The sequence below is a fragment of the Natator depressus genome, chromosome 1, assembly GCF_965152275.1.
Source record: "Natator depressus isolate rNatDep1 chromosome 1, rNatDep2.hap1, whole genome shotgun sequence".
Lineage (NCBI taxonomy): Eukaryota > Metazoa > Chordata > Testudines > Cheloniidae > Natator > Natator depressus.
The window spans coordinates 208,815,896-208,842,110 of NC_134234.1; the positions used below are offsets into that span (position 1 = coordinate 208,815,896).

General features: G+C 45.9%; 1 protein-coding gene across 6 annotated transcripts in view; it reads right to left on the reverse strand.

Moving 5' to 3' along the window:
• Positions 1-291: 291 nt before the first annotated feature.
• Positions 292-26,215, reverse strand: part of LOC141974649 (rap1 GTPase-activating protein 1-like) — a 58,932-nt gene continuing 33,008 nt past the window's right edge. For 3 of the 6 annotated variants that reach the window (XM_074934576.1, XM_074934566.1, XM_074934530.1), the window contains 8 exons: positions 25,422-25,571; positions 23,271-23,374; positions 21,311-21,427; positions 20,811-20,937; positions 16,088-16,190; positions 3,185-3,270; positions 2,971-3,040; positions 292-1,151 (listed from right to left, as the gene is read on the reverse strand). In XM_074934576.1, the coding sequence (XP_074790677.1) occupies positions 3,017-3,040; positions 3,185-3,270; positions 16,088-16,190; positions 20,811-20,937; positions 21,311-21,427; positions 23,271-23,374; positions 25,422-25,571 (711 nt within the window). In that variant the 3' untranslated portion in view covers positions 292-1,151; positions 2,971-3,016. The remainder of the gene's footprint in view (positions 1,152-2,970; positions 3,041-3,184; positions 3,271-16,087; positions 16,191-20,810; positions 20,938-21,310; positions 21,428-23,270; positions 23,375-25,421; positions 25,572-26,215) is intronic. The other 3 variants (XM_074934539.1, XM_074934549.1, XM_074934557.1) reach the window with 3 other exon arrangements.

Consider the following 26,215-nt stretch of genomic DNA (forward strand, 5'->3'; position numbering starts at 1 on the left):
CCTGGGCAATGTCAGGGACAGGACACATACCAGCGTTGGTGAAGGACTGTTGCTTTGGAATTGGGGACTAGCACTGTGAGAGGTTCCCTCCTGTGGATGGAGCGAGCTCTTTTTCTCTCCTCCTCCTTTCACCCCTCTCTTCCCCCTCCCCCCTGCAACCCCCTTCAAAATGACAACAAAATATACAATGCCCTGAACTGTCTTAGCATCATGAGCATTTTTAGAGGACTGTAGCGTGAAGATGTGAGCGTGCCAGTAACAGCCTCACAGAGCCCAGGGTCGGTTGGCCACAATCTCCTTTTATTGTGAGCTCAAGATGCCACACACACACACACCACAAGCATGGAGCGAGGGTCAGAGATTCACATTTACACATCTTGCTACTGCAGGGTACAGAGAGTGGAGGGCAGAGAGAGAAAAGGGAGAAGGCACCGAGGGAAAATGAACTCCTCAAGGACAAGGCTGGGGAACTCATCAGGTACCGTATAAGGTGCCACAAGTACTCCTTTTCTTTTTTCTTTTTACGTATGAAGAATGACTCCCAACTGGACAATGTTTCCTACACTAAGTTTGCAGTGTGATGAAAGATGGGGGAAGGAGAGACCTTCATGTACACACATTCTGAGGGGATGGGCATAGCTCTCAATGGCTTCAGGGCCTGGGCTTCTCTTTAATGACAGGGTTACAGTAATGACTTTGGAGGTTAATGGCAAATTCCATGTCAATTCATATGGCAGCAATCATGAACTGGATTTCTCTGCCGCCTCCAAGAATAGACTCTTAAGTGCTGTCTTCCCCAGAAGAGAAGACCATGAACAGGCTATCTGAACCCTTCTGCAATGGACTCAATGGGGAAAGTTTTATACCAGGAATAAAAACAAACTGAAAGTGCTCCCTTTTCACTCCTCTCCACTGTTGGATGGAAATCCCCTAGTGGAATAGCTTGTTTCTGGCCCTTGAGGTGGTTGAACTGTAATGATATACTTGGATGAATTAATGCCACATTTGGTTTCATGGTTGGTTTTCTGGCTGCTTTTGACACAACCATCACTGGAGGAAGCAGAAGGGCCAGCAGTCTTGGGAATCCAGCTTTGTCTCCTCTGAATCTCTAAGGTGAGGAGTAGCCAGGCCCTTCACTTCAGCAGCAAATCCTGAGAGAGAGAGAACCAGACACACAGTCAGTAAAAGCAAGTTCCCCTCACACAAATCTTACAGCTGCCACTGCTTCTGAAGGGACCATCTGGCCTCACTTGTTCTGTCTACTCCTCAACCTGACCACCTCCCTCCACCTCAGATAAGATATTGTCATTCATGAGAAACTCCTGTGGTGCAGCCAGCATCCTCCTCTGTGATGGTTAAATCCAGGTTAGGATTTAAGGAGACCCTGGGGGTGACACTAGGCAGCACAGGCTGCTAGTCTAGCAGTAAAGAGAGCCTCAGAATTTGTGGTGCACATTTGGTTGTTTCAGTACAGGCCTGACTAAAACATCTCCAGGGTGAGACACAGAATTTGCCATTGAGCCAAAGACACTGGACCAATCTTGCAAGGTGTTAAGCACCTCTGGAGAGATGAAAAATGCCCTCAACTCATGTGGTTTGAAGATGAGGATTTTCAGCACCTGATGTTACTAGGCCCAGGGATAGCTATAAGGCAGTAGCAGAATTACCCACTGGCCATTTAGGGTTATGCACATAGAATGGGCAAAAATTTTCAGCTGAACCTTTTTTACTGAAAAATGCAAATTTGGGTCATCTGACACATCTCATCAATTTGCCAAAGTCACCAAGTGCTCTTGGTAAAAAAGTAAATACATAAGTAAAAGCTTGATTTATTTGTATTATTGCAGTGTCTAGGGGCCCTAGTCATGGTCCATCATCCTGTTGTGCTAGGCGCTGTACAGACACAGAACAAAGAGATGGTCCCTGCCCTAAAGATCTTAGTCTAAATAGTGTTTCATTTAGACATTTTCAAAATTAAATATTTAGATGTTTCAATTCTAAATGACTTTGTGTTGAACTTTAACTTTATTTTTAAAAATTGACAAACATTTAAAAAACTCAAAAGCCAGATGAAATGGTTTGTTGAACCCGAAACAATTTTTTTTCTGACTTTTCAGAAGGGACAGCAAACGGAAAATCAGGTATTCCGTCTAAATGCAGTGTACTTCCTTCCCTGTGGGTGTTTCCTCTGCTGCCCTGTCTCCCCCACGGTTATATTGCTAAATCTGCAGTCCCCGTGGGGAGCGTGTCACAGTCTGACATCCGCATCACCCATGGGGCAGTGTGCTACTTTGCTGTCAGGTCAGAGAGAGGAAGTTTGTCACCTGGATAACTGACTCACCAAGACATTAACAAAACCAGAGAAACTGCTCCCACTGCATCTCAGAAACCCTAGGGACCCTGCTGCTCAGAGAGCTCCCTCCAGCCCTGCTACCACTCACCCCATTATTACTTTGTCTAGTAGCTGATAGTCATAATGTGACTATCTGAAAAAGCTGTAACACTGCCACAGAGAAGCACATCCCACCAATGTACAGACCGAAAGCAGCAGACAGACAGACATGGAAACAGATGCAAAACTAGCTGGTGAGCAAGAGATGGTTCAGCAAAATAAGAAAACCCTGGGAACCATGGGGGATGTCTGAGCAAAGTGGGAAACTTAAAGAGCATTTGGGGGAAAGGGGACAGCACTAAGAAGGGGCCAGAGTATGATGAGGCAGGGAGAGGTGGCTGGGGAAGGTTATGTTGTTGAGTGGGGTGCAAAGAAGTTGCCAGAGAAGGGGGCTCAGCTAGATGTGTAGTGGCACAAGGAGTTGGCCATGGAAGGAATCACTAGGATGTTGCTTCATTGTGAATCTGCCTTGTGGAGGGGTGGGAATGGAGCAAAGGCCCCTTCTCATCCTTCACAGTTCAGCTACCTGCCTCCAAACCTCCATCCAGGGGCATAAAGGCTCCTAGTATGTCAGTTACCTGTACATTACCCAGCATGCACTGTGACACCCCTCCAGCGATGACATCACACACAGCACAAAATGGAGGCCTGTAGAACAAGGAAATGGCAGTTCTTTAACCTTCCCTGAAGCATCTTCCCGTGCACCCTGGACTCCTGAGCATACAAAGCCCCCTGCACCATCATCATCTGGATGTTGGTGAGGATGGAAGCACGTGGAGGCCTGGCACATACCGGGCTGTAACGCTGAGCATCTGCCTTGCTGCCTTTCCCCTTCTCCATGGAGCCTGCAGCGTTGCTAGACGGGAGCAGTCGGGTTACTAGAAGAGAGCCAAGCACACAAGAAAATTGGCTATTCCAGGAATGGGAAAAGCAGGTCTGTCACCCCAGTTTGTGATCCATAATCTGTCTCAACCCCTCAGCCATCACCCCCATCTGTCTGATCCCTACAATCTCTTGCATTGTCTGATAAGCTTGCCCGCATGTGGCAAAGCTGCTCTCCAACCGTTCTTAATTTGAGCCAGGGCTCGCTAGGGTTGAGCTCCAGCACCTCTAGGCTTGACAGTTCATATCTGCAGCAACTGTGGGGTTGCTGTGTCAGTTATGAAAGTAAAAACATTGCTTGAGCCCTGGCACCTTTCATTACAAATTAAACACTGTGTCCAACCACTCCAAATGTGCATATTTCTGTCCCTTCATTTCAACCCTACTGTCTACTGTTACACACAGAAAACTATTTTAAAAGAATATTGTTAAGGTTGTAAAGTCAAGCACTCGAAAATGAGGAAATGCCAGAATTAAGGCTGCCTGTGCAGCCTTAGTTCAGCCTCCTTGTGCATATGCGTAATTATTTAATTACATACTATTTTTTCCACAGGCCCCTTGCCTCTTTCAGTACACAGGATGGACAGTGCTCAGTTAATGTTTCGTTTTCTCCATGTTGTTCAGTGTGTGGCCCCAGGGCTTATTTACACTACTCAAACACTGTTCTGAATTCAGAATTATTAATTTCCTCAGGGCCTTTTTTATGGTGCTCCTCACTACAGTACCTGAGTGCTTCACAGACTTTAATCATTTTATCTTCACGACACCCCTGTGAGGTTGTGGGGTGATATTAGCCCCATTTTAGATACTGGGAAGTGAGGCACAAAGAGAATAGTCAGAACTGTCCATTAATTTTGGCAGCCTAATTTGAGACTTTTAGCATTATATAGCAGTTCATATGTTCAAAGCACAGCTATCATAGATTTTAGCACTTCTGCAAATCAGACCCCAGGATCTAACACTGGGCACCTAGAAAATGAGGAACACGCAATCAGTGACCACCTGGGAAAAGTTTGGTTTAAGTGACTTGTCCAGTATGAAATAGGACAATAATTCCTACAGCATATCTTTTTTTTTTTAAAAATCCAATCTTGATTTAAAAATTGCCAGTGATGGAGAATCTACTACAACCTTTGGTAAATTGTTCCCATAGTTAATGTTAAAAATTTATGCCTTATTTCCAGTCTGAATTTGTCTAGCTAAAATAGCCAGGCATTGGCGCATGTTACACCTGTGTCTGCTAGATTGAAGAGCTTATTATTAAATATTTGTATCCCAAGTAGATACATATAGATTGTGATCAAGTCATCCATTAATCTTATCTTTGTTAAATAAATTGAGCTCCTTAAGTCTATCACTATATGGGATGTTTTCTAATATCATTCAGGTGACACTTCTCTGAACCCTCTCCAATTTATCAACATCTTTCTTGAATTGTGGACACCAGAACGGGACACAGTATTCCAATAGCATTCACACCTGTGCAAAATGCAGGGGTAAAACAACCTCTCTACCCCTACTCAAGATCAGTACTGGGTTTAGCCATGGCGCCGGGCCCAAGCTCCAAAGGGGCCCCGGCCCGCTCTTCTGCACCCACCGCTCTCTCCTGCAGGGGCAGAAGATTGGTCCTGCTGGCTCCTGCTGCAGGGCAGGCTCCGCCGGCAGCCAAGCTCCCTCCTTCCCCGCCTCTTCCCCCGAGCGTGCCACGTTCCTGCCGCTCCCCCTCCCAGCGCTTCCTCCGCCTCCAAACAGCTGTTTGCCGCCACGAGGGAGGGGGAGGAGCGGGGCTGCAGTGCACTTGCTGCTCAGGGGAGGAGGTGGAGAAGATGCGAGTCAGGGCTTTGGGGAAGGGGGTGGAATCGGGACATACCCCCTCCAGCCCCTTGCCGTGAGTTGCTCGAGGCAGGGAGCACCCCCATGACCCTCTCACACCCCGAGTCCCCTGCTCTGACTCCTGCACCCCCCTCACACACACCCATGACCCCAGCCCTGACTCTTGCATCCCCCCACAGACCCAGCCCCCCCCCCCATGCCCTGACTCCTGCACCGCCCCACATCCCCACCCTGAGCACTAAACGGGAGCTGCACCCCCACCCACATTCCCACCTGCACCCCTCTCACCAAACAGGAGCTACCCCAAGTAAGCACTCCACACCCCAACCTCCTGCCCCAACCCTGAGGCCCCCCCCCCCACCGTAACTCCTGGCCAGACCCTGCACCCCAACCCCCAGCTTGCTCCTTCACCCTAACTCCCTCCCAGACCCTGCACCCCCAGCCCTGACCCCCTCCCGCACCTTAAGTCCTGACCAGACCCCGCACCTCAACTTTTTTTTACATTTTTTTTATAAAGCGCTCTTATCCAAAGTGCTTTACAATAGTTAGCTAACGGTACAAACAATATTTGAAAAGATAAGTGGTCTACCGAGACTCCCAGCGATTTTCAAGTCGTCTGTGGAAAAATAAGTTAGACTACAAAAACAATCAAGGTACCTCACTTTATTTTCATTTACTTGCTATTACTTATAGGAGGAGGAGGAAGAAAAAAAGAATGAAAAATGGGGGGGGGGAAGGGAGCTAAGAGAGAATGTTTTTTTTCTTGTCTGGGTTCCAAGGAGGGGCCCCAAAAATGAAGCTGAGCACTAACTCTAAATCCACTACTGGCTGTCACGTCACCTGGGCTGGGGATACTGTGTCGACTGGTCTCCAACCTACCTGGGCAGTACAGCAGACATGGCCATGCCCACTAGCACCTCTCCACTGCCTAGCCCACCCACCACTTGCTTACCCCCTCCCCCGGCTTAAGGCTTAGTCCTCTCACTTTTAAAAATGATTGCTTGCCCCTCAGGCTTTTCTGGCACCCCCTGTTGCCAGGTATCCAGTTTTAGTCTGGAAACTCCAGTAGAGAATGGACCTGAGTGTCCGGTTAGCAGTGCTGACTGGAAACTAAAAGTCTGATTATAGGAGTAATCACATTAGCCTCCGCTCCTCCCACTCCCAACACCCACCCCAGGGGGCTGGAAGAGAACCTGTCTTGGTGCTGCTGGATGTCATGGAGTGTGAGGGAGTCAGGGCCCTGCACACCCCACTTCCTGCGAGTCACCGTGACTCTCAGCCAGCCAGTGAAACAGAAGGTTTATTAGATGACAGGAACACAGTCCAAAACAAAGCTTATAGGTACAGAAAACAGGACCCCTCAGCCTCCCTCCGTTTCCCCAGCCAGCTCCAAACTGCAACCCCCTCCAGCCCGTCCTCTGACCTTTGACTCTTTCCCAGGCCAGGAGGCCACCTGATCTCTTTGTTCTCCAACACCTTCAGTTGGCACCTTGTAGGGGAGGGGCCCGGGCCATCAGTTGCCAGGAGACGGTGTCAGCCATTCTCTGTGCAGACAGCATCACACCTGCCTAGGGCTGTGCAACAATCACGCACCCTTATCCCACCACCTAGATACTTAAGAAATGCATAGGGGAAACTGAGGCACCCACACAGTATTCAAAGAAAACATTAAGAACATTCTCACTTCTTCACGCTGGCGGAGGGACAGCTCAGTGCAGAGAGAGATGAATGGAATGGGTTAGAACCATGGAGACTGTAGGTACCCATTTTATGTGGACAGCGGCGGGGGGGGAGGGCTCCTGTTTACCCACTCCCCAGCCCTGCTGTGCTTGCAGTTTACCCCCAGGCCCTCCCTTGCTCCAGGGACCAACCCTAGCTCCTGTTCCGCTGTGCTTTTGCCCCCAGCCCCTGCCTTGCTCCAGTCAGCAGAGACTAATCCTCCTGCCATGCCCCACTGTCCTCATCTTGCCCCTGGCCCCTGCCTCACTCCAGCTGGGGACCAGTCCTCCCCCCGGCACCATGCCCCACTGTCAGGGTGGATAAAAATCAATTTAAAAAAAATCAGATTTTTTTAAAATTTAAATCGGATTTTTTTGATAAAATGCTTTTTGAGGAGAAAAAACCTATCTAAAAATAGTTTTAGTTAAGATACATTGTAGCTCAAAGATATCTCATCATGGAATAGGGATTATAAATTCTAATTCTGTAGTATAAGACAATATATTAATGTCATGTTTAAGAAAAGTTTTGTAAATGAGTTCTAATAGTTCATGGATTAGGGACCCAATTTTATGGGGTTCCACAGGCTTCTGTATAGATTATTTAGGTTAATCTTTCTATCTACCCAATGGGACTCAGTGCTCAGTCTAGAAGATACCATCAGAGATGCTTAGTTTTGCAGTTCTCCAATTGTGGATTTGTGTCTCCAGAGAGAACATGCTTGTTAACAGAAAAAATGTTTTAAAATAAATAAATAATATATAGCGAGAAATAACAGATCTCAACTCTATTGTCCCGCTGCAAATTTGTGTACACAGAATCAATCCCTTACCTCTCTCTAAAAGTACAAAGTTTCAAAATGTTCAATGAATAGAAGATTGTTGGGGGTGGGGGGTGGAATAGATCTGGACTAGGAGAAGTCTGGAGATAAATGTGAGAAGCGAGGGACATATGCTTTTTTTGTTAAAAAATTATATGTTTGCCGTTGAAGAAAAAAATCCAGAATACTTAACGTTGTTGTTTTAGTTAAATAAAACAATTTAAATGTCTGCCTGATGATGTTCTCCTCCTAATACAGCGTGGCAAGAAAATCCTCCAAATATTAATGATTAACCTGTTGAATTGGAGATAGTTCACCTCCCAATGTCTTTATAAATATCTGCTTTACCTTTGGTAAATGAAATAACCAAACACTCATTTATTTTCTGATATAGCTGTAAAACTCATCTGAAAAGTTTTCAAAATAAATCACTGTTTAAAAATGTATAGTATGTACCTTCTAAAAATTAAACCTACATCTATCTCTGAGATGTGAAGAATATGTATTAAGGTTATAACAACCAACAAGAATGCACTTTTATGTAGAAAACCATGATTAAATCGAGTCTTCCTGACTAATGATTTAAATCAAATCCACCCTGCCCACTATGCTCTTGCCCCTGGCCCCTTCATTCCCCAGGGGGGCCCGCAAAAAGTTAATCCAGCCCTGGTCGAGATTCAGAGAAGAATCATAGAAGATGAGGGTTGGAAGAGACCTCAGGAGGTCATCTAGTCCAACCCCCTGCTCAAAGCAGGACCAACCCCAACTAAATCATCCCAGCCAGAGCTTTGTCAAGCTGGGTCTTATAAACCTCTAAGGAAGGAGAATCCACCACCTCCCTAGGTAACCCATTCCAGTGCTTCACCACCCTCCCAGTGAAATAGTTTTTCCTAATATCCAACCTAGACCTCCCCACTGCAACTTGAGACCATTGCTCCTTGTTCTGTCATCTGTCACCACCGAGAACAGCTTAGCTCCATCCTCTTTGGAACCCCCCTTCAGGTAGTTGAAGGCTGCTATCAAATCCCCCCTCACTCTTCTCTTCTGCAGACTAAATTAGCTCAGTTCCCTCAGCCTCTCCTCATAAGTCATGTGCTCCAGCCCCCTAAGCATTTTCATTGCCCTCTGCTGGACTCTCTCCAATTTGTCCCCTTTTTATACATCCCCAGGATTGCATTAGCTCTTTTTGGCCACAGCATCACACCCCAAATCTTTTTCAGAGACACTGCTTCCCAGGATAGAGTCCCTCTCCTATAAGTATGGCCTACATTCTTTGTTTTTAGATGTATACATTTACATTCAGCCATATTAAAACACATACTGTTTGCCTGCACCCAGCTTACTAAGTGATCCAGACCACTCTCTGTCAGTGAGTGTCATTATTCCCTTCATTATTTTCCATTCCCCCAATTTTTGTGTTATCTGAAAACTTTATCAGTGATTATTTTAATGTTTTCTTCCAAATCATGAATAAAAATGTTAAATAGCATAGGGCCAAGAACTAATCCCTGTGGGACTCCACTAGAAACACACCTGTTCAATGATGATTCCCCATTTACAATTATGTTTTGAGACCTATCAGTTAGCCAGCTTTAACTCCATTTAATGTGTGCCAGGTTAATTTTATATTTTTCCAGTTTTTTTAATCAAAATGTCATGTGGTACCAAGTCAAATGGCTTACAGAAGTCTGTTACATCAACACGATTACATTTATCAACCAAACTTGTAATCTTATCAATAAAAGTTATCAAGTTTGTTGACAGGATCTGTTTTCCATAACCCATGTTGATTGGCATTAATTACATTACCCTCCTTTAATTCTTTATGAGGCCTCTATCAGCCACGCCATTATCTTGCCTAGTATCACTGTCAGACTGACAGACCTATAATCACCGAAGTCATCCCGTTTACCCTTTTTAAATAATGGCACAATGTTAAGTGTTCTTCCAGTCTTCTGGAACTTCCCCAGTGTTCCAAGACGTATTGAAAATAAACATTAACAGTCCAGCAAGCTCCTCAGCCAGCTCTTTTAAAACTCTTGGATGAAAGTTATCTGGACCTGTTGATTTTAAAATGTCCAACTTTAGTAGCCTCTGTTTAATATCCTCCTGAGATACTAATGGACTGTGAATAGTATTATCATTTGTTATGACTGATTACATCATCTTCCCCCCCCAAATACAGAACAAATATTTTTGAACACTTCTGCGCTTTTTGCATTATTATTGATAATAATCATTATAAGTTATTGTCCTTAACTCTGCTGGCCATAGATTTCTCTTTGTGTCCCTTTGCTTCCCTTATCAATTTTCTATATTTGCTAGATTCTGATTTATATTCATTACTGTGAACTTCCCCTTACTTTCATTTGTTATATATTTTTTAACAGCTGCCTTCATTTCCCCTCTAAACCATGTCAGTTTTTTAAACCAATATGGCCTTCTTCCTTGTTTGTTGGATTGTGGCTTTTTGAGTATCTAGCAAGGTGTTCTTAAACAATTCCCAATTATCATTCACATTTCTGATTGCATTATTTCTCCCAGCTGTTTCTCTCATAATTGTTTTCTGCTTTGTCAAATCAGCCATCTTAAAGCACCAAATATATACAGTACTGGTCTGGACTTTACTCTGTTTGCATAATCTAAATATGATCAAGTCATGATCACTTGTACCTAAGTTACTGTTCATTTTTAGTTTTGTGATCAATTCTTCATTATCTCTCAAAAGGAGAGCTAATATAGAACTCCCCTGGGTTGGATGCAACACTTTTTAAGTTAGGAAATTGTCATCTATAATACCTAGAAATTCCAGGATATTTTAGTACTGGCAGTATGAGACCCACAGCATATGTCACTCAAATTGAAATCCCCGATTATCACACAGACTTTTTTCCTCCTACACATTATACATTGGTGTATAAGGAACCAATCTTCCTGTTCTTTACTGTGATTTGGTTATCTATAGCAGACACCAACTAATTCTCAGTCTCATGCTTTACCAGTTAGGACATTGATCCATAAGCACTCAAGATCACTTTCTTCTGAGGTATCAGTGAATCGGAAACAAATAATGCCATTTTTGACAGACTGCCACTCCTCCTTTTGCCCACTTAAACATTCCTAAATAGGTTATAACCATTGATTTTAACATTCCAATTATGGGAATCATCCCACCACATTTCAGTACCATAGTGCTCAGTTTTGGCATAAATACATCACCCCTGTAACATGGAGTATGCTGAATTATTAATTTGTGCTAGAAACCTTATCTTTATTTTAATGTCATTTTGTCTGGGAATATTAAATTGTACTGCTGCACTCAGGGTATTTTTGTGATGTATTTTTTACATTCCGTCAAGAGCACCATGTGCTGTTTTTATCACTTGAGTAAATCTAAATATCCTTGCCCCAGTTTTTTCCCCACACTCTCTAGGAAAAGCCCTTCTCCACTTTTGTTTACTCCCAATCTCATTACATTCCATCTCAACCCCTCCAGCATCTCCAGGAAAGGCCCCGTCCATCCCCAAAGGGCTCAACCCATCCCACAGACCCTTCCTTTCTGCATCATCCTCCATTGCTGTGACAAGACTCAGACTGTTGGGGGTGATGACATCACAGACCCTTTTCTGTTTTAATGGAGTCTGCAATCAACAGTCTGCCCCCAGGGACCATTTCTATCCTGCTTCTTGGGCTTTCATTTTTATTATCATTTGGCTGTGATAACGTCTGCAGGGTTTCCCCATTTTAACCTTGGATCTCCCATGGTGCAGGGCAGCAACCAAGGTACAAATCTGCATTCCCTTCTGCACTTTCACACCGGCTTTCCTGTTCTCTATCTTTTTGACAAACCGTCGCTAACTAGGGGAGCAAGGTCAGGAGCTGCCTTTAAGTCCACGGATGAGCTATGAAGTGGTACTAGATCACTGGCCCCTTAGCATGCAATTGTTAGGCATAGCCACCCACCCCCAGCCAGCAGGAGGGAAATCTCAAGGAAAGTCTGGAGCTGAACATTACCATTAACCATGGAGTGTCTAATCCTGACTGCAAATGTTGGGGCATGATCCACCAGCCTCTGAGAGATTTATCTCCAGGGTCTCTTACACAAACAGAGATGTCCAGGGAGTCAACCAGCTTCCACTCCCCTGCTATATGGGCTGAGAGGGGAGCAGTTAAGCAAGAGAGCCTGGCTCTTGTTGGTGGAAGGAGATATGGGGTGACAGAGGTTTTCCCAAGTGGGAGGATTGGACAGAGATGGGCCTGGACATCCTCATATTCAGGTGTGGTTTGGATCGGAACTTCATGGCTCTGGCTCAGCTCTAGGATGGGACCAAAGTGAATGTGATGAGGCAGCAGGGTGTAAAGGAGGGGAGGGGAGAGAAGTGAGGAGTCTGAAGCAGTTTAATAAAAAGGCTGTATGGTTAGATGGGACCAAGTTCTGCGAGACAAGGATAGAGGCCAGCTAGAAGGAGTTGACCTGGCTGGATGAAACTGTTGATCCTGTTCACTCCCTTTCTGGAAGCAAGGAGGAGTGGGGTATTGTCCAGGAGTCCTGAACTGTCCATAAATACCACAAGGCCTGTGGACAAGGTGGGATCACATCTAACCACAGGGCGCTGGTGCTTTTACTGCCTACACAATACACCTACTGCTCACACAACAAAATTCACTACAAAAGTGAAGTAGGTTAATCAGAACTTACCCTGGTTCCTCAGTCCCCATTTGTGTCTGTCTCTCCCTGCGGGTGCAGAAATCCCACCAGTTTCCAATCCCTCTTCCTGGGCCCCTATTCCCTGCCACTTGTGCAGAGGCAGTGTTGATGTACTCAGGATGTGGCAGGGAGATGCCTCCTGTCACCTGGGCCAGTTTGGATGCTTTAGAGACCTGCCCCTGTACAACTGCCATGGAGGAACAGTGAAAGCCCTGCCACCATCAGGTGCCAAGAGGGTTCACACTTCTGTGATGCCTGATACCAAGTCTGAGGGCAGCCACCCCACCATTCCATGGAGTTAGGGCTTGGCTTCCTGATGGCCTTCCCAAACCACAGAGAGCTCCCAAGGGGTGGAGATATTAAAGACCAGAATCTCCTCCCTTGCCCCAAACACCAGGCCCCGCTGTGCTAATCCCCACCTCTGTCCCTTACTCTTTTGCTGGCCCTTTCCACTAATAGCCCTCTAAGGTGGCTCCTTCTCCACGTGTCCCTCACACCAGCCCCCTCAGTGTCTATTTCTTCAGTTCATCCCCTGAGACTAGCCCAGCTCTGTGACTCCTTCCTCACACCAATCCCCTCTATCTGGCTTCTTTCCTTCTCCACCACTAACAGCAGCCCTGAAAAGTGGCTCTTTCCTTCCCCTGCACTAACAACAATCCCTGCTGGAGACTCCTCTTCTTCCAGGGTTTCAACACCAGCATCCTCAGGTTCTCCTGTGCCGGAATATCAGAGCCTTTGTGAGCCTCGTCTCCTGTCATCTCACATCATCTCCCCTTCCCCACTGCTGACGATAACACGGGGCCACTTAAGATAGGGAGTCAGGGTATCACCATTGCCAGGGGGCTACAGGGACCGGATGAGAGGGATATGCTGAGGCTGCTTCTTTTACTGCTGCTGCTGCAGCAGAAATCCTGGGCCTACCCCCATCCCCAAGTTCAACAGCAATGCCAGGCACCTATATAGCCCTATGGGGAAGGAACCTGTTGCTGCTGCAGAGACTCTGGTGCCTGCCTCCATCCCACAAATAACATCTATAAAAAGGTTGATCTATAGGCTTGCAGCCAAGAACACTCTTCTGCTGCTGGGCCTGGCTCCACCCCAACGATGGACATTGTTAATGGGTTCCTCTGAAGCCCTGCAGGCACAGACTGCATACTGCTGCTGTGAAGACCCTGATTCTGGATATAGCCTTGTGAGTACTATCTAGCCTGGCAGAAAGGGATGCTTTGCTGCTGTGGAAAATCTGAAGCTCCTCCCCCAGAATTCACCTCTTGTCATACTGCAGTATAGGAGAGATGCTGCTGCCTGGTTCCACTGCTCTGGAGACCCTGCAGCCTGACTCCATCACTGAACGTAATATGTGGGTTCCTAGCTGGCTGCTGAGGGGAATGTGCTGTTGTGGTAGCTGTTAATTACTCCTATTCCCCATGTTGCTGCTGGAACTACCCACCACCCCTCCTACCTGCTGAACTTCAGGGCAGAGGAGAAGAATTAAACAAAACAAACAAAAAAACACCCTACCATGAAATTGGCATTTGGAGCTGCTTCTCCCCCCTTCATCCCTTTGGGGCACCAATCTGCTTGTTTGTTATTGCACTGGAAATCTCTGCCTTGTTTTTCAGTAAAATGTTACTTCCCTTTCCCTCTTATGGACTCTGCACTGACTGGGATCGGGTGGAAGTCCCTAGTTTATGTTGTATATTTCCCAGACAATCACTGAATTGAGAGATCAGAGCAGCATTTTAGGGTGAAAAAATATTATAGAGATGATGTAATGATCTCCAAAACAAGCATTATGTCCCCAGCAGGTTCAGAGTTCAAGTTAAACTTCAAAGACATGCAGACATGTTAAGGTCTGAGCATGCTAAATTAGGACTCCCAAACAACCTTAATTCTGCCCTGTAGGGAGAAACGAGAGGAAACAATACGGAAAAACTGTCTCCAAAAGTTGGTTTAGTCTAATGTGGGATCACAAACTCTGCTAGGCATCCATCTTAATTGTATGGTTGCTGCATGGCATCACTAGAGGGCAGAGTTAATATTCTCTGGGGCTTTACATGAACCGAATCCTACAAAAACTGGTCTACACCATCCCAGTATGAGCTGACACCGTGGAGTTTCAGAGTTTTACACACTGAATTGCTGACCTACTTCTCAAATTGGAGTAGTTGTAATAGATCACTAAGAGCTCTAATTTCTCAGGTTCTCCTGCGCCTCCATGTTCCGGAACATCAGCCCCTGTACAAGTCTGTTCTCCTGCCACACATCATCTCTTCCCCACTACTCCCAATAAGACCAGACCACTCAAGGCAGGGACCTGAGTGCCACCCAACATATCACCATTGCCAGGGCCCTACATGGGATATAATGAGAGGGGGACGCTGCTGCTGCTGCTCTGGAAATCCTGAGGTCTGGCTCCATACCCTAACTTAATATCAATGTCAGCCTGATATATAGCCCTGCAGGGAGGGAAACTCCTGTTACTGCAGAGACTCTATCTGGTTCCATTCCCCAGGCCCAGTCTCCATTCTTCAGGCTTCTCATCCCAGTCACCTTGCTCAGCCAGTCCTAGTCTTCCCCTCCCAACTCCTCATACAATTTGTCCCTCTCCTCCTTCCCTCCGCCTCCCCTCACTCCCCAGCAAACTGGCTTCCAGTCCTAGTCTCCCTCCCTAAGCTTCTTATCCCATCTCATCTTATTCCACCCCAGTCTGGAAGCATCAACAACAGGGGAAGTCAGTCTGAGCTCCTGTAGCCATGGGTTGGAATATGCTGAATTGCTCCATGGAGGTGGCACAGGTGCAGTCCTGTCATGTGTGAAGATGAGAGGGGACGGAACATGCTCAGTCACTCTGTGGGGATGGCACATGCATTTGCTGGTCAGTGCTAGGAGGGGATGCAGTATGCTCAGTGACAATGGACTCTTCGGAGATTTTAGTTGTTTAGCTCTAGCAAGTCTGTGTTGAGCATATGTAATTTTTCAAAGGCTTTTAATCTGGCCAAGTTTGGTTGGATTTTCACAGGGATAGCGAAAGTCACATCCCTGACACCCTCCTGCTCCAAATTTTAATCCCTGCCTGCTCCAAACCATGGGGGCGTGAGAGCTGTTCTGAGAAAAGTCTCATGATTTTTTTTTTAACATGGGAAAAAAAGGTAATCTAATTGCTAGAAACAGCTAAACCAATTTCACTGAATTTCCCCCCCTTTCCCCTCCCCCCTCAAAATCAGCCTGAGGCAGACACCCAGCATCAGCAATTTCAGCCCAAACAGTTAAAGTCTGACAAAGTTATAAGCACATGAAAACAGGGTCTTATAATGGGAAGTGGCAGGCAACCATAATAGCAGACAGGTCTGCTAGCCCTGTCTATAATCTGTCTCTGTGTGTATGTGTATATATATATTGTGTGTGTATGCGCGCGTATACACACACACACACATGCTGTCCACAGGATTTACCTAAAAGTCCCCCCCGCCATCTCCCCACTCCCATATGTATCAAAGCATTTATATTGTGAACATCCTAAGTGCCCTCATTCTCAACTCTCGCCTCACATCTCCCTGTCCCCCTTCTCTACGCTCCCTCACTAGTTTGTGTTCCTCTCCAGCCCTTTGCTACTCCACTTCACCTCCCTGCACTCCTCCCATTCTGGGTACTGAGAACAGGTGCTGCTGCTGTCTCTTTACCTCTCCACTCCCTCACATGTTCTAGAGAGGGAGGTAGGAGCACAGTTTACCTGGTGAGCTAGCACTACTGGGTGTGCCCACACTGTCATCCAGCCACACACTCTGAACCAGGGAATCCCGCTTCTGAGGGCCCTCAAGAGAGCCTATCAGCTCCTGGAGAGGGGAAAGAAGGGATATTTTAGGAAGACACTTTGTAAACATGGACAGACCCAGTGTACCCAGAAGAAGGGAGAATTTAAATAAAGTGGGATCTCTTGGGAGGACACAACTGGAGTGTGGGAGGAGGGGAATCTTTTGGGGAACAATTGTATTAATTTTGATGGAATAAATGGGCCCCAAAAGTCACTGTTAACATGTCACTGTCCAACATTAAACAGTTTGGGGTTTGGTATACAGAGACCTCAGCCTCCTTAGTAACATGGCAAACATACCATTACAAATCTTTTAACCTTTTATTAAAGATACAGAAAAGAAGGAAAAATAGTCAAAGCATTTGAAATGTAAAGTTTTACACAAGGCTTTCATTTTAATAACATCTCTTGTTGCCTTTCCCTTTTGCTGGAGAGAGTTTTTAGAAGGAACTGGCAATATTAGATGGTATTAAAGAGGATAATAACTGTCCTTTGTGGGGAAAAGAGAAGTTAGCTGAGAGGAGCTGGAGCTGCCTCTAAAATCTGATCCAGTTTTCTTGAAAACAAAACATAGACACACATAAAAGGGAACAGAAAAGATAGAAAATGCAGCTTCTATTTCTGGTGCTGACTCTCATTTGCAATCTTGCTGATGGAGAAACACAGCACATGGGCTGATCACCCAATCTGAGACCTGGCAAACTTGTACCAGCACTGGGCCGTTTAAGACATTGCTTTTTTCTACCTTCCTGGCAGCAGGCTTACAGCAGTGTTGCAAAAATAAATAAATAAATAAAAAATGCAGTCTTGGCCAGCTAAGTCAGACTGTTATTAAACAGAAGGCGAGAGATAGAAAGAAAATAAATAAGGTAGGGAAAACAAAGGATGCCGCTGGGCGGAGGGAGAAAGGGAGACAAAGTCTCCCATCCCAGGTGATGGCTGGCATTTAGCTGATGGAGGTGGCAGGGTCATCTGGGTCCCTCTCTTTGACATAGTCTCATCAGGACATCTCTCAGGATCAGGATGACAAAGGCCCAGCAGTGTCATGGTGATTCCCAGCGTCCCAAAAGATGGTGGGGGTGACAGCCAGGATGGTGAAGCTTGCTTCTTCTTGTATTCTGGTCTTTCATTCAGCCACCATCTTCTAATTTTCCCCTAAAAGTCTTTTGGAGGATCCCAAGAGGAATTGCTCGGTGGAATCACTCATCCCCTCATTAAACATTCTCCAAATACATTAGAAGCAAGAGGAAGACCAAGGACAGGGTAGGCTGATTACTCAGTGAGTGGGGAAAAGACAATAACAGAAAATGTGGAACTGGCAGAAGTGCTAAATGACTTTTGTCTCAGTTTTCACCAAAAAGTTTAGTAGTGATCAGATGTCTAACATAGTGAATGCTAGTGAAAATGAGGTAGGATCTGCAGCTAGCCTCTGAGTCCCTAGCTTCTGTTTGCCAGAAGCTGGGAGTGTGTAATAGGGGATGGATCACTCAGTGACTGCCTATTCTGTTCACTCCCTCTGAATCCCACCTGGCATTGGCCACTGGTGGAAGACAGAATAATGGGCTAGATGGACCATTGGTCTGAGCCAGTATGGTTGTTTTTATGTTCTTATGTAAAATAGGGAAAGTACAAGTTAAAAATTACTTAGACAAGTTAGATGTCTTCAAGTCGACAGGGCCTGATGAAATACATCCTAGAATGCTCAAGGAGTTGACTGAGGAGATATCTGAGCCATTAGCAATTATCTTTGAAAACTCATGGAAGACTGGAGAGATTCCAGAGGACTGGAAGAAGGCAAATGCAGTGCCAATCTATAAAAAGGGAAATAAGGACAACCCAGGGAATTACAGAACAGTCAGCTTAACTTCAGTACCAGGAAAGAAAATGGAGCAAATAATCAACCAATCAATTTGCAAACACCTAGAATATAAGAAGGTAATAAGTAACAGTCATCACTGATTTGTCAAGAACAAAATCATGTCAGACCAACTGAATAGTTTCTTTGACAGAGTAATAAGCCTTGGTGAATGGGAGGAAGTGGCAGATCTGGTATATCTTGAATTTAATAAGGCTTCTAATACTGTCTCACATGACCTTCTCATAAACTTAGGGAAATACAACCTAGGTGGAGCTACAAAAGGTGGGTGCATAACTGATTGGAAAACCATTCCCAGAGTGTAGTTATCAGTGGTTCACAATCAAGCTGTAATAGCATATTGAGTGGGGTCTTGCAGGGATCAGTCCTGGCTCTGGTTCCATTCAATATCTTCATCAATGATTTAGATAATGGCATAGAGAGTATACTTATAAACCTTGCAGGTGATACCAAGCTGGGAGGGGTTGCAAGTGCTTTGGAGGATAGGATTCAAATTCAAAATGATCTGGAAAAACTGGAGAAATGGTCTGAAGTAAATAGGATGAAATTCAATGAGGACAAATGCAAAGTACTCCAATTAGGAAGGAACAATTAGTTGCACACATACAAAATGGGAAATGACTGCCTAGGAAGGAGTACTGCGGAAAGGGATCTGGGGGTCAATAGTGGACCACAAGCTAAATATGAGTCAAGAGTGTAACACTGTTGGAAAAAAAGCAAACATCATTCTGGGAGGTATCAGCAGGAGTGTTGTAAGCAAGACACGAGAAGTAATTCTTCTGCTTTACTCCGCGCTGATAAGGCCTCAGCTGGAGTATTGTGTCCAGTTTTGGGAGCCACATTTCAGGAAAGATGTGGACAAATTGGAGAAAGTCCAGAGGAGAGCAACAAAAATTATTAAAGGTCTAGAAAACATGACCTATGACAGAAGATTGAAAAAAATTGGGTTTGTTTAGTCTGAAGAAGACTGGGGGAGGGGATAACAGTTTTCAAATACATAAAAGGAGATGGGTGAAAAATTGTTCTTCTTAACCTCTGAGGATAGGACAAGAAGCAACGGGCTTAAATTGCAGCAAGGGAGGTTTAGGTTGGACATTAGGAAAAACTTCTTAACTGTCAGGGTAGTTGAGCACTGGACTAAATTGCCTGGGGAAGTTGTGGAATCTCCATCTGTGATGCTCTGTACCTCAGGGGAACACCTTGCACCCCCATATTCATCCTTATAATATGATTGTGTGGTATCCAATGCAAAGTTTGTCATCTCAGGTGTCTTCGGAAGGCTCATGATGCACTGAGCATTGTTGTTATAGTAATGTTATAGGTTGTAATTTCATGTATATAGTTACGAGTCTGAAAATGTGACCTCATGGCTTAAAACAAGCCGAGGCAAAACTCTCCAGGAGCAGTTCACACCTCATCAGGGCATGTATGGGACAAACCCAGCCCAGCCTCACAGGAACAAAGGACACTGGCCTAGGCAGCAACAATGGATCTGTTGGACTCTCGAGTGAGTCACTCCCCTTCCCTTGGTCAGTTTGGGACTAAGACGAGGTAATGCTCACCTGACTCTGAAGGGGGGGGGGAAAGCCAAGAGGGAAGAAAGGACATGATAAAAGGGAGAGACATTTGCCATGCTCTCTCTCTCTTCCACCTCCATCTACAGACACCACCACCAAGCGACTGAAGCGCTGATCAAAGGGGAGAGCCTGACTTAAGGGCAACCAGTCAGCCTGTGGTGAGAAGCATCTAAGTTTGTAAGGGCACTGAAAGTGTTAAGATCAGCTTAGAATGCATTTTGCCTTTATTTCATTTGACCAAATCTGACTTCTTGTGCTTTGACTTATAATCACTGAAAATCTATCTTTTGTAGTTAATACATTTGTTTGTTTATTCTACCTGAACCAGTGCATTTGGTTTGAAGCATGTCAGAGACTCACCTTGGGATAACAAGCCTGGTACATATCAATTTCTTTGTTAAATTGAAGAACTGGACACAACTGGACACTGCAAGATGGAGGTTCCTAGGGTTGTGTCTGGGACTGGAGATATTGGCTAGTGTCATTCGATTGCACAATCCAAGCAGCAGCTGGCCAAAAGTGCTCACTCATGTAGCTTACATGCTAGAGGCTGTGCGTGACCAGCCTGGGAGTGGGAGTTCTCACAGCAGAGCAGGGTAAGGCTGGCTCCTAGAGTCAAGGATTGGAGTGACCTAGCAGATCACTGGTCCAGATAACACAGGGGAACATCACACCATCACTAGAGGTTTTTCAGAACATGTTAGACAAACGTCTGTCAGGAATGGTCTAGTTATTACTCAGTCCTGACTTGAGTGCAGGGGACTGGACTAGATGACCTACTGAGGTCCCTTCCAGTCCTACACTTCTATACTTTTATTCTATGATTATTTTGCCCACCAATTAGGCCTAATTTTTGATACACTAATTTGGTCCATTGATTTCCAGTCCCCCACTTTGTTTTCCAGGCATGAGCTTAATATAGTCCTTGAGTTATAACATTGGTCTTTTCATTCAGACTAATTCAGTCTGTGTTCCTTTTCCAGCTTTTCCTATCAGCATTCATTGTTATAGATTACTGTAATACTTTACAAACTTTTATCCACTTGCCCACAGTTAGGCTCACAACTGGGGTAGACCTATTAGGCCCCAGGACACAGCTGGTGTTAGGGGTAAGCAGGAGAAGGGGGGGACCCAGAGTGTGAGGGGGAGGGAATCTCTGTATTTTAGGGCTCATAAATCCTACACTCACCATCTCATTCTCCTCTTCCTCAGATGTTTCATTTTCCCTCACTCCACTACAGCAGCTACTCACATTGGATGAGGAGCGTGAGAGTGGCTGCATCACACAATATCCTGATGTTTGATTGGAGAGGGTTCTGAAATCCAAGTCCAAAGTTATCACCATCATTGCAGATCTCATTTTGCACCATCCACCCAAGACCCTTCCAGTGCTTTGCAGACATTAACAAAGCCTTACAAGTCCCTGTGAGGCAGCTTTATTGTAATCATCCATATTGATGTGGGGGATCATCCAGAGAGGGGAAGTCACTCATCCATGGTCAGTATCAGAGCCAGGAATAGAACCCGGCAGAACTAACTCCCGTTCGCTGGCTCTAATCACTAGCGACCACATTCTTTGCAGTCAAGGTACCTATGTGAGGGGACAAAAAGTGAGACACCTGCCATGCTGAAGCCTTCCCCAGGGACACCAAGAGTTTCTCCTGAACAGAAAGACCATTTTCAACTCACTTGCTCTTCCTGTTTGGGAACTCTGGGGAACTGGGACTGGAGGAGCCATCAGACTTCAGGTCAAAAAAGGGTCCTGGACTCTCCAGCACCTTCTGGATTCTGTCAGCAACATCCCTACTGGAGTGAAAGGAAAACCAGCTACATGAGACATGAATTACCACTGTGTTACCTAATGCTTCCTACAAGGGGAAATACAGAGAGGGATTTCTATGGGGGACACAGGTACAAGGTGCTGGAACACAGCAATCTTCTTAAGTGGTCTACAAAGGAAGAACATATCAGGACTGGGCCTTTTTATGCTTCTTTTATTTTTATCATAAAGGCCTGAAAGGGTTTGAGTTTTTAAAATTTCTTCTCAACTTGCTCCCCCCACCCCCATCCCACTAGAAATTCAGATCTTATCTAACCTGGAAGACTCTACAGTTGACTGGAGATATATATTTATAGTGTCAAACATGCTAAGGAGGTGACATTTGACTAACTGAGAGCAGCAGTGGTTTTTCTTTCAGACTGTATCAAACTTGTGTTTTTGCTGACACCTATTTAACTAATATATTTGTGAGGAAATCTCTGTGTGAATTATTCTGCAGTGCAGCCCCTTCAATTAGGAGCTGAGAAAACTCCCAGTCTTCATCTCAAGAGTCAACCAGCAAATGCAGGGAAGAGCAGGCTTCGCATTCCTGATATATCTGAAGTGAAAACAAGCAGAAGAAAATCTAAAGAAACCCAACACCTTCTTTCTGTATTATAAAGAAGAAAATAAGGGCACAGACCCATTTTTCCACCTTTGCAGGAAATCTTTAAACATCCTTGAAGAGGACAGGGAGGTGAGTAACACAAAGGGCTGGGCTGAGGAATGTATTTATAAGAGATGTAAAATTGTCGTTAAAGGTAAGCCACAAAAAGTGCGAGTGTTGTGACAGTTTTTTATTTTAGATACATTGTTAATGGGAACTTGCCTCTATATAATTTTTTGTTCTAAAAAAATACATCATTTTAAATACAAATAAGTCTGTCAGTGTCTCTCTTAAGAAAGGGCAAGAGAAAGAGACATGGGGAGAGACTTCACAGGCACAGATTTTACCCGTGGTGATGGTCATGGCTGTCTGCATGCTGGGAGAGGGGGTTCTCTTCTCTACACTGAGTCCGTTGACAGATTCCTGGATTTCGTGAACAATTGGGAAGGTTTCATGTGGCGTATACAGAAGTTCAAAGGACTGGGCTTTGGATCTGGCATACACTGAACCCCTAATGCACAGCACCCCTTTTGGGGCCCATTAAGAGTTTAACAAAATAACCTCTACTACTCAATGTGCAATTTTCAAATGCTCATAACTCAGCTACATTAAGCCCTGGACGAAGGCTGTGCTCTGCTCTTCTGTGAATGCTACTTCTATGATAGTCTGCAAGTCTCAAACCTCAGCCATTTTGATTATAGCATGTTAAGAAAACTCTCACAATTATTTCTTTTAAAATTCACAAGATTTAGTTACTCTCTAAAAAAAAAAAAATGGAAAAAATGTATTTTTCTCCACTCTCCTCTCACATGCGCACAGCAGAACTGTTTTTGTCACAGTGGGGATGGAACAGGACAGGCAGGAATCCTGGATCATCATCTACTCTGTTTGATGAAGGTCCTGTCTACTACACTCCTGTTCCCATCTCTTCTCCCCTTCACTCTGGTCCTGCCTCCCTCCCATTTCCCTTGTCTACCCCTCCCCGACTTCTTTCCCTTCCTACCTCCTCTCAATTCCCCTGGGTCCCAGGCCTATTTTCTTCTGCAGTCTGCTCCCCTTCCTGTTCCTCTGATCCCACCTCTCCATCTTCCCTTTTCTTGCCTCCCCCAGCCTTCACCATCCTCCATCTCCTCTTGGTCTCAGTTCCTCCCACCTCTCCTCTCTCTTCCCCTCCCCCAGCACCCTTCATCCCACTGCACCCCACCCATTCCCACAGCTCTTACCTCTTCTCCTCCTGGATGTTCTCAATGCCAATGGCACTGCTGCGACGCCCGTGGAAGTGGCTGCCTCGGGTGCGCGATGGGCTCCTCCCAGGCAGGGCAAAGGACTAGAGAGAAGGAGAGTAAGCAAGTGATAGGAAGGAAGGAGGGGAGTGTGAGAGACAAAGCAGTGGGGTACTGGAGGAGGGGGAGAGGGAGTGTGCAGCCTGGATCCCAGACCCTCTCTTTGCATCATCTCTGATATGTAATAGTGCTGCCCAGAGCCCCCAAGGAACCAGAATGTGAAGGAAGAACTCCTACAAGCTGTCAGTGAGAAAGAGAGGGGAGGAAGTGAGGGTTCAATACAGGCAGAGGCTTTAGGGGCTGCAGCCCACGGCCCTGGCTCAAGGGGGACCCCGCAAAAATAAATCACAGGCAGTGATCTCCAACTCCGGGCCGCTAAAAGTCCCACGGCGCAGCAGGGTGCTCAGGCAGGCTGCCTGAGCCCTGCTGCACCACCAGCTGGGAGCTGCCTGTGGTAAGCGCCTCCCGGCTGGCACCTACACCTCACACCCCCTCCTCCATCCGAATCTCCTGCCCCAGATCAGAATCCCTCTCCTGAAACCAAACTCCCTTCCAGACCCTGCACCTCCTCCTGCACCCCAATCATAAAATATCAGGGTTGGAAGGGACCTCAAGAGGTCATCTAGTCCGACCCCCTGCTCAAAACAGGACCAATCCCCAACTAAATCATTCCAGCCAATCCCCTGCCCCAGCCCCCTCCTGCCCCAAACTCCCTCCCAGGAAAAAGACTTGTATACAGGGCCCCCACAAAATCTAATAGCCCCAGGCCCACAGGAGAGTTAATCCAGCCCTGAACACAGATGTTAAGAGAGACAGAGAGGAAGAAAAACAGACAGGCAGAATGAAACACAGAGAGACAGGAGACAGAGTGAGAGAAATGGAAAGGGAGACAGAGGATCAGGCAGAGAGTTACAATGTCATCAAGAGAGACACAGAAAGAGTTTGGAAGAGAGGCATAAACTCAGATTGAAAGGAGACACAAAGAAACAAAGAGACATACAGACTCAGAGAGAGAGAGGAAGGGCCCAGCTCATCACTACTCTATGGCTCCTTAGTGCAGGCATAAAGGATCTGTAAAGCTACAACATCTGTCCCCAGGGCAGCAATTCCCCAAAGAAAGGGACCTCCCTGGTTGACATAGAGCTGGTGGTTTTGGCACTACACCAGCCCTGCTGGAGCCCCAGTGCAGAAGCCTTAGGCAGCCAGGTGTGAGTTAGCTAGGGTAACCATATTTTCAGAATCAGAAACCAGGACACTTTTGTGGCAACATTTTCTAGAGTCATGAGATATTCATACAGAAGACATGAGTGCACTTTTTCTTATACAAGTAGGTGTTACTTCTGTCAGTGACATGGGCATATTTCTCAGAATGGAGCATTTCTCCTGGAATGTAGTGCTCTGAATGAGTTTATCATGCAAAACCAACCAAGTGTCCCTAACAGTCACATCAAGTAAAAGACTGGTTTTGGCAGTGCCTGTGCTCATCTAACTTTTCTCTCACTCCAAATACTGTTCATCCCACTGAGTGCTTGTTCCACTGAACTGTTGTTCCTGACAAGTGAATTCTACTCAGCATAGCAATATGACTGAAACATATATTTTGTAGTTATTAAAAAATGAACATTTGATTGATGAAGTGAAACACGAACATTTCCAGCATGCTGAATTTCTCAGTTCTCATCACATAAAAAACTGGGACTGTCTTGGTAAAAATCAAGGTGTATGGTCTTTTTTCAGTTAGGGCAGCACGCAGATCCACAGCTAGCCCAAAATAAAGGAGGCACAAGGGTGATGTCAAACCACCTCTGCCCTTCCTCTCAAGCCCTGTGCCAAGCTCAGATCCAGTGTGTAGATGAATGGGACCCAGGAACATAAATGAAGACAGAACAGAGACACAGACTCAGCACAAGAGAGAGATGCACAAAGAAACACCCAGTCAGACACACAGAGACAGAAATGGAGTGATACAAACATAAAAGATTCACAGAGGGACACACTAATAGGGGTAGAGGGACAAAATGTGTGGGTGGATCATGGAGGATCAGAGACATGCTGGGCCCCTTCCAGTGGCACTCCCTCCCAGTACCTTACCGCAGCAATAGCCTTGGTGCCCTCGGCGACACTCTGGTTGAGAGCAAGGCCGGCGGTAGCTGGGCGGCTGGGCGGGGTTGCTGGCTGCTGCTGTTTCCTCATGGCTATCCCCATGGTATCCAGGCTCTGGCTGCGGCCTCGGATCACCCGCTGGGAGGCAGAGAGACAGACAGAGAGACACAGACTCACATAAAGGACAGTATGAAGATCACCACGGTGGGGAGTAGAGGTGAGGACAGACACCAGTACCAGAGATATCCTCCCTCACCACTAGAACTCAGCAGCCCAAAAATTACCCATGGGAAAGGCCTGTTTGGTTCCATCTTGTCTATGTGCCCCTGGGTCAGTGAAAGATTGTTCCCTCTGCTTGCAGTCTCCCCCGTCCTCCTGTAGGAGATAAAGAGATTCCCCACCAACACTACAACTTTCCCAAAAAGCCAGCATTACCTCACACAGTCATACTCAGTGCAAGAAAAGGCACCAAATCCTCATGTAAGGCTGGAGGGCTCAGTCCCATGCAGGCCTATGCAATGGCCATGAGAGAGAAGCTGCCCCACTGAAACTAGAGTACTCTGAAAAAACGACTTCCCAGGCCCCCTCCCTCTTCTCCAGCCCCTTAAAAGGCTATCTGAACACAGTGATGCCAGAGGCCAGAGAAGCAGATTTTGGAGTATATGCCGAAAGGTGCTGGACAGATTCTGAAATTTTCTATTTATCCACTGAACAGATGCTGCAAGGGCAGTAAGCTACTCACTCACACGCACCCTACCACTGGGCCTCAGTCCTGACCTGCA